At 37.7% G+C, this 17,856-nt stretch overlaps 1 protein-coding gene across 3 annotated transcripts in view; it reads right to left on the reverse strand.

The window, feature by feature from the left end:
• Positions 1 to 17,856, reverse strand: part of LOC149409715 (uncharacterized) — a 251,361-nt gene that overhangs the window by 81,244 nt on the left and 152,261 nt on the right. For all 3 annotated transcript variants that reach the window (XM_089649563.1, XM_089649564.1, XM_089649562.1), the window contains exons 4-6: positions 15,667 to 15,840; positions 10,705 to 11,789; positions 3,442 to 3,556 (exon numbers count right to left, since the gene is read on the reverse strand). In XM_089649563.1, coding sequence (XP_089505689.1) covers positions 3,442 to 3,556; positions 10,705 to 11,789; positions 15,667 to 15,840 — 1,374 coding nt within the window. The remainder of the gene's footprint in view (positions 1 to 3,441; positions 3,557 to 10,704; positions 11,790 to 15,666; positions 15,841 to 17,856) is intronic.

Below are 17,856 nucleotides of genomic sequence, written 5' to 3' on the forward strand. Positions count from 1 at the left end.
TGTGATCAGATTCAGCGAAAGTTGAGAATACTCATCCAATTTTGTCTGGTTCACTGTGCCACTGTGTAACCATGGCAGGAGCGCCATCCGTAGTTATGCTGCAAAATTTATTCCAGCCGAGTTCATATTCTACTATTAAATGCTCAATAGCAGAATAAATATCATTTGCTGTAGTGGTGCCTGTCAATGGAACGCACTTCAATAGTTCTTCACATATTTCAAAGTTACTATTAATACCTCGTATAAAGACAGCAAGTTGAGCAGTATCAATAATATCAGTGCTCTCGTCAATAGCCAGCGAAAAATGTGTAAATTCCTTAATTTTTTCCTTCAGCTGGGAATCCAAATTTTGAGATAAATCACTTATTCTTGAAGCAACAGTGTTTCTTGACAGCGGAATATTTTGATTTTTGTGATGGGAATGAAACATCAGCCACTTTTAACATACATTCTTTAATAAAATCACCATCAGTGAAAGGTTTTGATCTCTTGGCAATTTCTAATGCAATAATGAAACTGGATTTTAAGGCGTCTTCGCTTTCAGTTTTAGCTTTAGTGAATATCGACTGTTGGCCGTGAAGGTTAGATTTAAAAGATAATAGTTTGTCCATTCTTATCTTTTCAGTGTAACCTTCAAATTTTCCTTTATGATTCGAATCATAACGTCTCTTTAAATTAAACTCCTTACAAACAGCAATTGTTTGATTGCAAATCAAACAAAGTGATTTACCTTTCCATTCCATGAAAAAATATGCGATTTCCCATTTTGTCTGAAAAACTCTGCAGTCACTATCAACTTTAAGTTTTTGCGACATTATACCACGTACCAATATTAGAACTTGAATGAACAACAAACTATGAGTACGTAAGTAATATAAACACTCGACGCGACCGCTCGATGCTAAAGCTTAAATCTGACTGCGCCGGCGACCGGCAACTGCGACCCTTGTGGTACGGGGTCGGGGGGGAGGGGGCGTCGTGAGTACGAGTCGTGCACCAGACCAGCGCCACCAGCCGGCGTAAGAGAAAAGGTTACGCTCACGCTCGGTGCACGGCGCACCGCGTCCGCTGCGCACGTCTCTTGAAATTACACTGTAAATCAATCGCTTGCAATTTTAAACACGCGTAGGCATCGACTGTCCTCTGAATATCTAAAATCTACAATGAAAGAGTGCGGTTCTGTCTTCCGCGACATAATATTGTCACGTGGTAGCGAGCCGTAATGATGGGATTTGAGTGCCGCATACGGCTCGCGGGCCGTATTGATAGGGTCCGAGGGCCGCATGCGGCCCGCGGGCCGTATCTTTGACACCCCTGCTATACGGTGAGGAGGGCCGTATACTGCTCGGGTTAAAACATTTACTCATAATAATATTCATGCAAGATTTTTTAGACTGGCACCACTATGTTCCAATCCTCAAAAACACAGTCATTTTTGCATTTCGCGTTTAGTTGCTAACTTCACGTTTCTTCAGATGACATTTGAGATGTCATTTGTTTTGGTAAATCGATTTAAAATATTCCTCTGATCTCCGTCTTAATATTATAGTAATGCGTCCCTAATCTTGGGGGATTTAATCCCGGATGGTTTAAAACTCTGTCAGCCACTAATACTGCAATATTACGGCCGGTATACGCAGAAAAGCATTCGTGTGATTATGAGTAACATTTTCTACCTGTTTTTATCCCTCCGTATTATCTATAACAAGTAAGACGGGCTATGTTTAGCGCGTGCCTAACATTTTTATACAGTTTTGTTCATATACTCTGTGTTTCCTCCTACGACATGGGTCTATTTCTTAACAGATTCGCTCCTTCCTTCCTTTCGTGGAAAAACCTTCACCCAACACCCCCAAAGACGAGATTTGTTCAGTCCAGGGCATTTAAAGGGTGCGCCTATATCCATTTTTCAACAGCTTTTATCTTCCGTGTTAATGCATAGTTTGTCTTTTAGCTTGTCTTGTTAACTCTTTGCACGCGGCTGTATCAACTGTTGTTACGGCAAAAAGTCCATACTCACACGCGGCTGTATCAACAGTTGATACGGAAACTTTGACGGCCGATATTCCAGCGTTCTTTCGTCATAAATGTATTTCTTGCTCACTTGGACATTCGTAGAACTATCACGATGCTGACATCTACAAGCATTTCTCAAAAATAAAATTGCATTTCATAAAAAAAGATCGATAATCAAGTGCGCCTCTTCGCGCCTTTTAGTCCTTTAGTTTACATTTTTGTCAACGGATGGCGTTAATACTAGTATGTCATTCATAACTTTTCATAACTAAAAATGATAAGTGCTCATGGTGTCCCACTTGTGTCTATCACCTAAGTACACACACGCCGAGTGAATGGCGGGACCACATTCAAAAGATACGGTACGTCTTTGTATGAAATTTTATGTTTTTGTTTTTATACACGAGGATTTGTTTTCATATTGTGGAGAATAATCTGTTCTGTCTATACAGTCCAATAAATCATGCCAGAATGCTATAATTTGACATTTAATTGCGTGCATAGGTATTTGAAAATATGTACAGCGTACGGGTATAGATAAAACGGAGCAAATTAACGCGTTCAAAAGGTTAATGCAAAACCATTATGATGAAATTTTTTTTTTTAAATTCACTTAATTTATTTTTTTTAGCCGTTAACGGTTTCAGCTTATTATAGCCATCTTCAGACTGGTACAATTTTTCCTTAAACTATGGTTTATGTACATTTGGGGTAGGGAAAGTGGGCTCACAGGGATGGTATACAATGATTTTATTAGACTTATATGGATTTTCCCATCTTCGTTGCCACGGGGTGTTTCGCAGCTGAATTTTCAATTATTTGGTTATTACCGGCAGGTATAATTACCTCAGATTTATAGATTTTTTTTTACTATTTATTTATGTTGAGATTTGTTTGGGCTTGATGAAGACTTCAATAACAGACGCATGTTTTTTTTTGTTTTTACTGCACAAAACTGCATTTCACTTTATTTAATGTTACAAAGAGTTAAATTATTCCCGACCCGGACAAAACACTTTTACTAATGGTCTGTAGACCATAATGACTGCTTGTTACTATTTTATAGGAGAGAAAAAGAAGGAATCCAGTCGGCGAGGCCTTTTATAATCTAAGCAAGTAAAACACATTGACAAGCTAATTGTAAACAAACACTGTCAAAGAAAGCCAATTGATAAGGCAAAACATCTGTTTTATCTGTTAGCCCTAGTTTTACCTCTGACCGCTAGGTGCTAGGCAGGAGCCTGTAAAGTAACTGGTGGTGAACTTTGCTAATGGTTTGTACATTTTTTAAAACCTTATTTTAACAGTTTTCACCCAATTAAAGTTGTCAGGAAGGTATCTATTGCTATTATTATTATATTCTTAGTAGCGTGGGATTTTTGATTAGAGTACTGTTAGTTTTAGTAAAGAGTCACGCTTGCTTACCTTGTGATATATTCTGTTCTGTTCTGTCAAACTCTGCAAACATATTCAGTATCTCTTCCAATCGAGCGTGTTCCAGGAACTTCTGACTCTCATCTTCCATTCGCCCGAGCTGTGCCTGAAATAAACAACATACATCATTTTATTATAGTGATTGACTTTAGTGGTATTACGCCGTGTTGCGCTTCCTTCTCTTTTAGCCAAAGTTTCAGTTTCAGCCTTACAATTTCCATCATCAGGGCAGATGTGTAGATTGTTTTGTAGAGTGTATTTATGTGTGAAGATTATTATTGTTTATTAAAGCGGAAACGGTACACGGATAGTTACCGTGAGCACTCCCGTGAACCCATGGGCCTATTATGCTATCTCTATCCATGTTTTCCCATTTATAGATCTCTTGGAGGATCCTATAGTGGTAATTTTTAATTTCATACATTCATTTTATTTCTTAGTATATTTATATGTAACAAATTAATTAGTCATTTGTAAACTTAAATGTACAAATTAAATGTAGTTCATGATAGCTTTTTGTTTGACAAGCCCCCAAAGGGCACACAAACTCCAACGGCTCGGAGGGCTTTGAAGCAGAGAATGGACGGTTATCTCCAGAGTATTTCCTCCTGGGGTAAAAATAATCTCGTCGAATTTGATGTTTCAAAGACCCAATCCTGTCTGATTACGTCTAAAAGGGATCCAAATGATAATCTAGTCTCCTTCAACGGAAGCAATCTTCCGAACAGGCCTTCCATTGATATGCTTGGTGTAACTATAAGTGACCAGCTCAGGTACGGGGGCTCCATCGAAGCCAGAGTAAAGTTGGCCTCTCAGAAGCTGGGCGTACTGTACAGGTCCCGCAGATACTTTAATAGTACACAACTGCTGACCCTGTACAAATCGCAAGTGCGCCCTACTGTCGAATTTGGCAGCCATCTCTGGTCCGGAGCCCCTAAATACCTGAAAAAAACCCTTGACTCTGTGCAAAAACGGGCGGTCCGTTTGATAGATTCCCCAATCTTAACAAACGGACTGCAATCTTTAGAGCACAGGCGTCAGGTAGGTATGCTGTCCTTGTTCTATCGGTATTACAATGGAAGATGCTCTGAGGAACTAGCGTCATTGATCCCTTCGGCACCGGTGCGTAGTCGGGATACACGCCAAACGCGCGCCCAACATTCGTACACGGTTGACATTTGTCACATGAGAACGGGTCGCTTCTACGATTCGTTCTTAAGTTCAACAGCTCGGCTGTGGAACGAACTGCCGGCCTCTGTGTTTCCTCCCTCCTACAACATGGGACTCTTCAAGACCCATGTTCACTCCTTCCTCTCCACAAAAAGACCCTCCACACAGCATCCCCAAAGATGACATTGGCCCTGAGGGAAATTATTTTCTTCTGGGCCTCCTGTGTGGAGTTAATATAAAAAAAAACTTAAATAAAATTAATAAATAAAAATAAGATATATTTCCAGCTAATAATAACAACTAATTTTAAAAACACCCTAATATAATAGAACTTCCTCCTTCTTCTGGAGCTTGTAAAATTAGATTGTTAATGTTAATTTTAGTTATAAGTTTCTACATATGTAAATATATATTTTATTAAGATATTAGTTATAGACCTTAGTGGTAAGTATCTAGATATAAGTCTGAGACGTAAGTCACTAGTTTTAAGTCAGTAGTTCTAGTATTAACTATATCAGTGCAGAAATTCTGGGACTAACTACCATATATGTATTCCTCTTTGCCCAGAATACTAATGGAGGGAAACAATTATACCAAGTCAGTGGACATCTTCAATTTATCTTTAAACATATAAAATGTTGTTAATGAAGCAATTCAGTTATGTACAATAAATAATGTATATTTCTTAATATTCACATGTTTAAGCCCCAAAAAAGGGCGTTAATTAATAAATAAATAAAATAAGTGATGCCATATTGCCTAATTAATACTTTCAGTGTTTAGTGTTGGTAACACAGTCACATACTCGCGAGTATCCCTTTGGAAGACGGGTCTTTAGGTTGTTCAAGACTTCACCACACACACGCCTCAAGGATCTCAATTTTAAATCATTATGTCTAATTTCATTCTTTCTCTTCTAGTTCCATACATCAGGACAGGCATCAGCACTCCATTGTGGGAATATATCACACAACTTAATAATAATGGTTCTTACATGGTAAAAACATTTTAAACACTTTGAAAACACGCCACTAAAAACTTTTAAGGTGTACAGGTGAAATCTACACAACAAAAGGTGTTGTTGTAAGTTTTCCTTCAACTAATAATGTTAAGCCAAATATTGTTATCTTCAAGATAAGAGTTACTTAGCTGGAAATATTTTACAGGGATATTTACACTATTCAAAAATTCCTTCTACAGAGTGTATTTTATATTTTACTAGCTGACGTGAACACTGCGTTAGCTAGGAGACATTTACCATCGCAGGCTTTTCTGTAGGCCTTTTAAGATATACAATTCTACAGTGCATTGTTTTGATGTATCTTATAAGGTTTAGCCAGCATTAGCAATGAAAATATTTTTTAACGACTTGATTGCAAGACATCGACTTTTCTCTACTTTCTATAAATATAATTTACATGTAATTATAAGCAATAATTAGTTATCCGAAATACTAATACAAATTGAAAATATCTATAGTAAAAATAAATGCCGCCAACCGCCAGTATTCCCAACTGTTGGTGAAAGTTCCTACCAAAGTTGTGTTACGATTTGTTTTGTTAAGTACCTTCCATTTTCATGGGAATATGTATAACACGTTTGTGATAAAAGTTCGCTTTTCAGATTTCCAAGCGTTGGCCGTAGCACCGAAAAAAAAATGGCTTCAAAGCTATGCCAGGTGAGGGTTGGAAGACAACCAAGAATTCTTCTGTTTTCAAAACGTTGTGTCAACAGAACATAGAATATAACTCGATGAATGAAACAGTGCCCACAACATTATATGTCAGTATAATTATGTTTATCAGGTTATGGAAAACAAAAAAAAAATGTAAAGATTTTGGAGCACCCTGTGTTTTTTTATTACACACCTTTAATCTCCTTGAGTCACCTTGTGTAAAGCTTAATATATCCGTTGGGTGTATTAATTTTCTGTTAACCGTACTCACGTTAGAGCTCAAATTAACGTTCAAATATTTAATGCAAAATCGATGACTCAATCAAAGATTTTCTATATTTTCTATATCTATCTATATGTTAACCGCCTAACTTACTAACCATCAAGCTGTTTCTCCGCAGGGATATGCAGAGAGAATGGACCACCAAACAACTCGATCTTGACGCACACTCCTTGCTTCATTCACAATCTGTTATTCTGACTCTTAACACATTCTTTGCGGGAAACGAGAAAACTCGTCATACGCCTTTTTATAGTAAAACGCGGGAGACGAGTTTACTTGTTTTTTTGCGCAAAGCGGTAAGGAGCGGGAGACTTGCAAACAAGGGGTTCTAAATGAGTGTATGGTCATGTGTTTTCTATTGTCGGCAGTACCCAATCTATCTACCTGTCAATACAATGAGTTTGAAACACAACAAAAAATAAAATCATTGTCTCATATGTTCCGCTCACAAACTACGCAGTGAAACGCGGTACATGTGCAAGTTTTGCAATGTGCCCCTGCATAAAGGAAAGTGTTTAGAACGCTATCACACATTAAAGCACTATGAGGTTATAGTTTTTTTTATATGTATTGGAAATTTCTAAATAATCTTGCAATTTTGTATGAATAAAGTTATTTCGATTGTGAAATACTGTTTTTTCTATGATTCCCAAGAAAGTAGAATGTTTTTGTTCATAAAAAAAAGGAATTACACATACATTGCTAAATAAATAAATAGAGACATCTTTTAAAAGTAAAACACTCAAAGTTTCGAAAAATATCAAATAGATCTTAAGATATGAATATTTTGCGGAAAGTCTAATTTTGGCGCTAAAATTTAAAAAAACACCCGCGCTTCGCCCCCAATTTGGCGGTAAAATGCCCGACCATATAGTGATAACATGGCCTGACTCAAGTATCGTACCGTGTCTTCCTCGGGCATCCCCGACTTCTTCAAACATCTTCATTCATTCACTCTACATGCCCAAACCATCTAAGCGTCCCTTTCTTAATCTTAATCTCCACATTCATGGTTATACAACACATATGCCTCAGAGATCTCATTTCTACAGCATTCAGTCTACTTTCATTCTTCCTCTGTCAGTACCACGCCTCACGGTGGGCTGAAAATCGCCTTTCATAGACATAGAGACTTGAATTTTCAAGGGTATTTTTTTTTGCTAGAAATGGATTCTGCTGATTATTACTATGCTATTAAATGTCGTACGAAGAAATTGCGTGTACAAATGAAGGAGTTATAATTTTTTAAAGAAAAATTTGTATGGCGCTGACATTAAAAATGAGGCTATCTCTGGAATCATAAGGTTGGCCGTTCTATCTTTACACACAGATAATACTACTATTTATTTGTATTTTTTTGACATACTTCATATTGTGGCGCAAGGTGCGATTATTTTTTTAAAAATCCTCAAAGTTGAAAAAAACCCTTTTTAATGTTGATGATTCATTTTAATGCTTAAATGCTTTTAGGCTTGCAGTGTAAATAAAATATTGTAAACTAGACAAAGCATATTCATATGTAAAGCATTTAAGCATTAAAATGAATCTTCAACATAAAAAAGTTTTTTTTTCAACTTTGAGGATTTAAAAAAAAAAAATCACAAGTTTCGCCATAGTACAAAGTATGTCAAAAAAATACAAATAAATAGTAGTATATTTGTATGTGAGGATATAATGGTCAACCTTATGATTCCAGAGATAGCCTCATTTTTAATGTCAGCTCCATACAAATTTTTCTTAAAAAAATGATGACTCCTTCATTTGTACACGCAATTCATTCATACAAAATTTTATAGCATATTAATGATCAGCAGAATCCATTGCTAGCCAAAAAAAATACCCTTGAAAATTCAAGTCTCTATGTCTATGAAAGGCGATTTTCAGCCCACTGTGCACAGTGTTTTGGCTTGCAGTGTAAATAAAATATTGTAAACTAGACAAAGCATACTCATATGTAAAGCATTTAAGCATTAAAATGATTCATCAACAAAAAAAAGTTTTTTTTTCAACTTTAGGATTTTTAAAAAAAAAATCGCACCTTGCGCCACAATATGAAGTATGTCAAAAAAATACAAATAAATAGTAGTATTATCTGTGTGTAAAGATAGAACGGCCAACCTTATGATTCCAGAGATAGCCTCATTTTTAATGTCAGCGCCATACAAATTTTTCTTTAAAAAATTATAACTCCTTCATTTGTACACGCAATTGCTTCGTACGACATTTAATAGCATAGTAATGATCAGCAGAATCCATTTCTAGCCAAAAAAAATACCCTTGAAAATTCAAGTCTCTATGTCTATGAAAGGCGATTTTCAGCCCACTGTGCGCCTCACTGCCTTGCATCAGGGTTGACAACAGCACTCCATTATGGACTGCTAGCTTTTCTTCTTTGGACAAATATCAAATTCAAAAGCCAAAATGTTAAATGAAGCTGATTGTTAATTTGATGGCCATCAAATAATGGATCAGTTTAAAACAACACAACCTTAGCCATCCTTACTGTATGCACAAAACAAAAAATGGTACGTATATTATTATTACAGATGTTGCAGGCTGTAAAAAGACAATAATCTGTGTTTCCTCCCTCCTTCCTTTCCTTAACCTTTTGAACGCGTTAATTTGCTCCGTTTTATCTATACCCGTACGCGGTACATATTTTCAAATACCTATGCACGCAATTAAATGTCAAATTATATTATTCTGGCATGATTTATTGGACTATATAGACAGAACAGATTATTCTCCACAATATGACAACAAATACTCGTGTGTCAACACTCTTAGATGTTTATAAAAACAAAAACATAAAATTTCATACTAAGACGTACCGTATCTTTTGAATGTGGTCCCGCCATTCACTCGGCGTGTGTGTACTTAGGTGATAGACACAAGTGGGACACCATGATCACTTATCATTTTTAGTTATGAATGACATACTAGTACTAACGCCATCCGTTGACAAAAATGTAAACTAAAGGACTAAAAGGCGCGAAGAGGCGCACTTGATTATCGATCTTTTTTTATGAAATACAATTTTATTTTTGAGAAATTCTTGTAGATGTCAGCATCGTGATAGTTCTACGAATGTCCAAGTGAGCAAGAAATACATTTATGAAGAAAGAGCGCTGGAATATCGGCCGTCAAAGTTTCCGTATAAACTGTTGATACAGCCGCGTGGGAGTATAGGTTTTTTGCCGTAACAACAGTTGATAAGGCCGCGTGCAAAGAGTTAAAAAGACCGTCCATACAGCATCCACAAAGATGAGATAGGACCTTCTTTCACGGGGATAAACAACTATCTGATCCTCGGAGCTTCAAATATCTGTACCGCCATACATCTGCACTGTTGTTCATACACCGGTACACATTGTCGTCTTATAAAATCGTCAGCAACTGTAAACATGGCGTCACCTGTGTCAGACACTCTGTAACAATGAGTGTGTTGTAGAATGCTGTAGGACTCCATGGTCGAGGGGTAAGGCTCTCGATTAACAAGCCGGAGATCGTGGTTCGAATCCCGGCGTGCACAGTTAAGTTTTATTTGATTGATTTATGTTATTTCACAATTAATTAGTTTGGAAAAATATATATTATATTTGCAGCAGGTTCCAGAATGGAAGATACTCTCGGTATCGCCATGGTGTAAGACCATCATTCAAAATTTTAAATGGCTATGGTTGTGTTTGGTGACCAAATCTAAATATCACCTTCCTCTTCACCATCACGTTCCTCTTCACAATCTCCTTCCCTTTCACACTACCTTCAGCCTCACAACATGCTCCAATTGGGGAAGCCATAGTCTCACTGGCTCTAGTCGGTTAAGTCTCTAAATAATAAATAAATTCAACAAAGAATGACAGAATATAAAAATGACAGCTACACCAAGTGTTTGGTTGTGAGCGAGGTTAAGAAGACATTCTAGATTTGATGTTTCGAGAATTCAACAAAGATTGGTGGGGATGCGGGTCTCGTGATTTCAGTAGTGACATTTACAGACTGTACGCGACAAGATGTTTGCAGTGTGAATATGCAACATGAGCGTAGGATACTTGCGAATTCAAGTGGAAGGAAAGGCCTTAGAGAAATAATTGTATGTAAATGAAATTTAAAAAAAATCCAATACCTGTTGTCTTTGCAATTCCGCCGCGCTGGTACCAGATCCATTTCCTTGAACTTGTGCTCCGGGACTGTTGAACACGGGATTCCTGTTAAAGCTCGCGGACGCAACTTGCATCTTCCCAGCGACTCTCCCGTGACCACCACTTCTACCAACCGCTTCCTCAGGACTCCTGCTTCTACTCCTCTCAACATTCTGGGTCTTACTCAACACACCTTGGTAACTTTTAGCCATCTGATCGATCTTTACAACTTGATTTTTAACCACGACGTTCGTGTACGAACAATTCCGCGCTTCTACTGCGTTATTTTCATTCAAAATTATCTTCTTCTGCAGTTTAAGGTCGTTAGTTACGTTATTCCCTTCGACTCTTTGCTGATTCTTATTTACAGCGTAATTCGTAGGAACATCTCTATTGACTAAAACGTCTTTAGCTGGTGTGTTAACAGTTAACGAATTCGAACTGAATACTTTGGGAGACCATAATTCAGCGTTTTGCGGCACATTGGTGGTGTTTTTTGTTGTTTTTTGCGAGTTGCGAACGTAGTACTCGAATTTCGACACTTTTGACATGATTCCACCGGATTTCGGCGGTGTATTAGCGCGTTGCATCACAACCTCTTGATCTGAATTGGACGAATTTGAAATCTGGTCGAATTCACGATATGTTTTACGAGGGACGACAGGAGGTTTTCTTTTACTCAGTTCTTTGTAAGTCATATCGAGTTCCTTCTCTAGATTCTTGTGTCCATCTGTAAAGACATTGTGACTGTTTTGTGTATCGTTAGAACTACTCTCGCTGCTAAATCTTATATCGTTTTGGTCACGTCCACTTTGTCTGTAATCTTTCCCATTCTCATTGGTCGGATTTTGATTTTGGTTTTGGTAACTGTTGTGGTTTGTGAAGTGACTATCTTGCTGACTTATGGTCTGTTGCTTGTCGGGCTGGTTGGGTTCGAACCCCTCGCTAGCGAGGAAATGTATGGGAGCCATGGATATTCTGGAGTTGGGCAGGACTGATTTCATGAGGTTTGCCTCTGCTGGATGGTTGAATCGTAAGTAGTTTGAGCGGCCGATTCCAATCATACAACCTGGAAAAAGAAAATTACTTAAAATTAGAAACGCATTAACAAAGGATTATGCATTTAAAAAATAGTATTTTTTTCATTTCTTTCTTAACCTTCAGTTTGATCATATATGCTTGCTGCCTGATGGGAATAAACTACAGCTACCTGGGAAGACGCACAGGAGACAAACCCAAATGAAAAACCATTGTGAATTTTATCAAAGGGACATTACATTTACACTTACTGCTAAAAGAATGACCTGACTGCTCACGGGAACTATTGTAAACCGTATCTTATTTATATTAAAAATATATATCAATATACGAGGTTTTTTCAAAAGAAAAGGTGAATTTTTTTCAATTCAATTCAATTTTGTTTATTCATTTCAAAAACATTACAAAATTGTTAATTTCAATGCGTTTTTAAAATATTTTTATAATAAGAATTCTTAGATTAATATTAACAGTGTGTATATCAACTATACCAGTGATAATAGAGCTTGCCTTTTAAAGGAAGCTTCATTGATGCAAAACATGTCGATATCCGAATTGATTCTGTTCAACAGCAAGATTGCTCTCCCCACAGGCATGACCATTGGCAAGTTAGTTCTGCAGGGCGGGAGATAAAATAGTCTATGTTGTCGGTGACGTAGATAACCATCGGGAACATAGAAATGAATGCTCTCCATGATGACCGAGTTTTCAAACCATCCACGAATCAGTCTAAAGAAATGTGTAGCAATGCGCACATCTCTCCTGACCCGTAGATAGTTAGATTTTGAATTTTCGCGGGCTGTGTACATTCGATTATCGATTAGCATTATCGCCACTTTGGATTAGTGGTTTGTTTTTGACCACTTTTTTTTTTTTTTTTTTACAGTGAATACCTCACAAGAGTCCCAACTGCTCCCGTCTGGAGCCAGTGAGTCTATGGCATCCCCGATTGGGGGATGTTGTGAGGCTGAAGGTAAGTGGGGAAGGGAAAGAGGAAGGTGGGGAAGTACCTGGCTATTCAGATCTAGTCACTAAACACGGCTAAAGCCATTTGGAGCAACGTTTCAATTCTGAATGGTGGTCTTACACCAGAGCGATACTGGTAGTATCTTCCACTCTGGAACGTGCCGCAAATATACTATATATCATTTTAATTAATTAATTGTGAAATAACACAAATTAATCAAATAAAATTTATTTGCGCACGCCGGGTTCGAACCCGCGACCTTCGGAATGGCAGTCCAATGCGTTACCACTGGACTATGCCGGCCGTCAAAGGTTAGTCACGTTTTTAGTCACTGGAAAGGTTAGTCACGTTTTTGTGTGTTTTTCCATTTTTTACTTTTGAAAAAATGGATCAAAGAATATGTATTAGATTTTGCGTTAAAAATGGAATAAAGCGCTCCAACGCACTTAAAATGCTGACTGTGGCATTCGGCGAGTCTACTTTGTCTCAAAAAACTGTTTATAAGTGGTACAAGCGCTTTACAGAAGGCTGAGAAGATGTTAATGACGATGAGCGTTCTGGAGTTGCAACCACGTCAACAAACAAACAAAACATCGAAACAGTGAAGAAAATGGTTTTGGAAAATCGTCAAATCACTATTAGGGAAGTTGCAGAGGATGTTGGCATATCAATCGGCTCATGCCATGCAATTTTCTCGGATGTTTTGGGCATTAAACGTGTGGGAGCGAAGCTTGTTGTGAAAATTGTGGAAAAACAAATCATGGATTTTGCATCACGATAATGCACCAGCTCACACATCAATACTTGTTGGTGATTATTTGGCCAAAAACAACACCGTAATCATGACTCAACCACCGCATTCACCAGATTTGGCTGCCTGCAACTTTTTCCTATTCCCGAAACTGAAGAGACCAATGAAAGGAAAGCGTTTTGCCACAATTGATGAGAAAAAGTCAGAATCGAAGAACGAGCTGAAGGCCATACCGAAAAGTGCTTCGAGGATTGGAAGAAACGCTGGCATAAGTGCATTATATCTGAGGGGGATTACTTTGAAGGGGAGAAAATGGATATTGATGAATAAATAAATACTTTTCGAAAAAATTCGAAATTCACCTTTTCTTTTGAAAAAACCTTGTATATAAAAATTCAGCCTGCGTATAAAAGTAGTCTATTGATTTCGAAGAAAATTGCAAAGTTTGTTCTTATCAGTGCCAGGAGTGTTTAGAGAGTGATTCGAATGGTAAAAGAAGTCGGGGACGCCCGAGGAATACTCAACGCAATATCTCTGCACCGGAAGGAGATACGGAGTTGAATTAATGTAACTTAGGGGGTATTTCACTATGTCGGGCTAAATATCTGACTAGCTATCCGTTGGCTGGCTTTAAAGATCAGAATAACTTCATTATTCAACGGCGACCGTTTCACCATTGTTTTGAGCTTCCGGATAGATAACACTCGAAATAGTCTGGCAACATCGCAAAATGTTTGCAGTTACTCCATCTACTGCCACGGCTGTTATGCGTGACAGTCCGCACACCGCAAAGTGTGCATTTTTTTGGTTATGTTATGTTGATTATCAGGTCATTTTAGAAAGATTTGTGTCGAATCAATACATTGTTTCTTATTTTGAACACAATCAAATAATTCAGGATGGATCATACAAGCATTCAAATTCATTCATTAAAATTCGACTCACTTCTCCGCTGTCAAACTCGGAATGTTTTGACGCCATCTTTGATTCGAGAAATAGCGCCTAACGTGAGGTTCGAGCACTGATTAGTCAAATCGAACTTTAACCCGAGCGTTAGCGTTATTCAGATATAGTGAAAACGAAAAAATGACTAATCCGCGGATTAGTGCTTAGTCAGAACATAATCAGAGATAGTGAAATACCCCCTTAGTATTTTAACAGTAAAATTGTGGTATACAGTAGTGAACGGTGTAAGAAGTCGGAGACACCCGAGAAAGAAATTAGCAATAGCGAAGCATTACAGAGTACACTAGTATAAATAAAGCCAATCTGACCAGTTTATTATTATTATAATTATTATTATGTAATGAGCAGGCAGCATTCTGCTGCGCTCATGTCTGATTTCACAACAAGTTTGACAGTAATTGAGTTGTTTTAAGTTTGAATTAATTCCTTTCTTCTCTCCAAATGTGAATCCAATAGAGCTTTGAATTGATTTATATTTGTTGCATCGATGACATGTTGTGGGAGTTTGTTCCAAGCATCCACTAGTTTGTAGTCAAGTGAATCAAATATTAGAAACGGGTAATGTTTTGACTCTCGAGTCAGAATAAAATTATAGTATGTATGAAACGCCATCTTCCCTTGTGGGGTCCTCAGGGAACCAAGGGGGAGTAGACTCTTTCGTCTTGGGGCCTCCAGGGAAATGAGGCCGTCTTCCCTCGTGGGACCTTTAGGGAACCAAGGAGGAGTGGAGAGGAAAGATGAGGCAACCTCCGTAAACTCTTCCCTTGTGGGGTCTTCGAGGAACCAAAGGGGAATGGAGAGGAGAGATAAGGCTCCCTTTCCTTGTGGGGCCTTCAGGGAACCAAGGAAAATTGGAATGGAGAGATGAGACCTGAGAAAACACATTGTGGAACCAGAAGACATAGCCACATATCCAATGACAATCCTGGTGAACTTCATAAAGGGACCGGGTAACTGTTAAAGGAATGTGGTAAAATGGGAGATAGAACAATGGGCCTATGGCTTAAGTGCTCACAGGAACTATATGTAAACAGTCTTCGCTCAATAAATAAAATAAATAATGTATGAAACGAGATATGACGATGGTGAAAGAAGCAAGAAGTGTGCGCCAAGACAGAGTTGTGTGAAAGTCTATTCTCCCTGCCAAACATTCTGCAAAAACGATATGATGTGATTAGTTACAAATAATTACAGTTTGCAAGTAAACATGAATATGAAAATTACCTTGCGACAATCTAACAGGCTGTCCATGTCTAGTGCCATCCACAGTGGTGTCGCCGTGCAGGGGATATAGGGTGACGACGCCGTGCGAGTTCTCGATGTGGCAGTGGGACTCGCTGACTCCAGTTCCCTGGATGCAGATATCTGAAGATGGGTCAGAACCTATGGTCACCCTACCTGTTAAACCAAAATAAAATAATTAAGTTAAATACAGTACTTAATGTGAAAAAGGTAATTGTTCAAATGTTTGAGGCGATGCGCCTCGGTGTATAGCACTCCTTATGCAGATGGCGATAAGGTTGATATTCCCATTCAATACCGGCGGCCTATTTTGGTTTAACCCTAGATAACTAATCGCTCGTCGAGGCGACGACGCGCTACTCGGTGAAATTTGAAATCACCTACTTCCCCCCGCTCCCCGACCTTGACTCTTTCATTACCTTCCTAATTTAAGTAAACAGTGCAGCACGTGACGCGATTGCGGCCACACGCATACTAGGACGTGCCCTATGACCATCTCGTCGTCCGCTGGACGAAACTTTAGTTATAACAACAATTTTTATTTTTAAGGTACGTACATTCATATATTCTTATATTTATTGTTAATGTTGGCGAATCTTCTACAATAGAAGCTCCGGTTCCATCTACGTCAATTAGCTACCTGTGTCCATCCAAGGACCGGAGGATGAACAAACACCGTTGCACCAGATGTAGAGGGGCTATTTGTGGTCCACATAATGTTGACATGTGTGGTCACTGTGTAGATTCGTTCTTAAGTTCAACAGCTCGGCTGTGGAACGAACTGCCGGCCTCTGTGTTTCCTCCCTCCTACAACATGGGACTCTTCAAGACCCATGTTCACTCCTTCCTCTCTACAAAAAGACCCCCCACACAGCACCCCCAAAGATGACATAGGCCCTGAGGGAAATTATTTTCTTCAGGGCCTCCTGTGTGAAGTTAGTATAAAAAATAAAAAAATAAAAAAAAAGACTGATATTAATTTGTACTTAATTTGTTCATTATAAACCTTACTTTTGTGCCATGTAACAAGTTCCTATCTTAATTAAATATTTTTGATTTATTGCTAGTGTTTTATTGCGTAGTCCACTCCACGAAAGTGTAGTTACAATGAAACAATGAAAACAGTTTATTTATCTAGAGCGAAAACAAAAACATTGCCAAAATGCATTATTTTGTGGAATCCAGGCAAAAATATTTAAATGCTTTCCTATCATAATCTAAAGAACTCAATTTGTCACATCTATATAAATAAAAATGTAAATGTTCGTTTGTTCAAAATCTTAAATCTCCAAAATTTCTTCACCGATTGTTTTGAAATTTTGACACAACGTTGCATTCGAATACGCATGTGTTTTTATATACCTATATTATATAGATGTGACTTGTAACAGGTAAAATAATGTTTGGTTTTTTTTTAACAGCGCCATCTATTGGACATAAAGCAACATGCGTTATTGTTTCTCTATCTGCACATACACTGAGCCACAGCAAGGCGTGGCGGGGTACACCTAGTTATACAATATAACCACATCCAAAAAAGGGTTTGCAAGTAGGAGATAATGAATTTCAAAGCATTTTTTTGTAAATCAGATAATTCTTTTTTTGTATTTCAGATAAATCTTTTTTTTTTGCCATGCTTATAAAAAGACTAAGGACGGGTTGTTTCGGAGAATTTGAACAATTCATCAAATTTCAATGTTCATTTCTGGGTTCTGTGAAAGTCCTATTCAAGTTCTGTTAATACATCATTATAGGCTATTTGCTTGACAGAACTGAAATAAAAACAGAACTTGAAAAAATCTTTCACATAACTGGAAAATGAGCGTTGAAATTTGATGAATTGTTCAAATTCTCCGAAACAACCCGTCCTTACAAAAAATTATCCATTAAAATAGTGAAGGCCAAAATATGTTCTACTGGAAGTATTTAATTAAAGCATCTATAATATTTTTAAGCGATCAAATTTTCAGACTGAAAGCTAGAACTAGACTGGCTCGCAGACCTAGATGTCCCCCTCTGACCCCCCCACCATACGAAAGAAGAAGAATCTTGGGTTATCTCTAGGACGAATGTTGCAAAACAAAAATAATGAGGAATTTGGGTAAAAATATATTCATGTAGATCAAAAAACACCGATTCTGAATATACTTAAAATCTTTAAAAATCTTTACT

The sequence above is a fragment of the Hesperophylax consimilis genome, chromosome 30, assembly GCF_061612785.1.
Source record: "Hesperophylax consimilis isolate HC1 chromosome 30, BYU_Hcon_1.0, whole genome shotgun sequence".
Classification (NCBI taxonomy): Eukaryota; Metazoa; Arthropoda; class Insecta; order Trichoptera; family Limnephilidae; genus Hesperophylax; species Hesperophylax consimilis.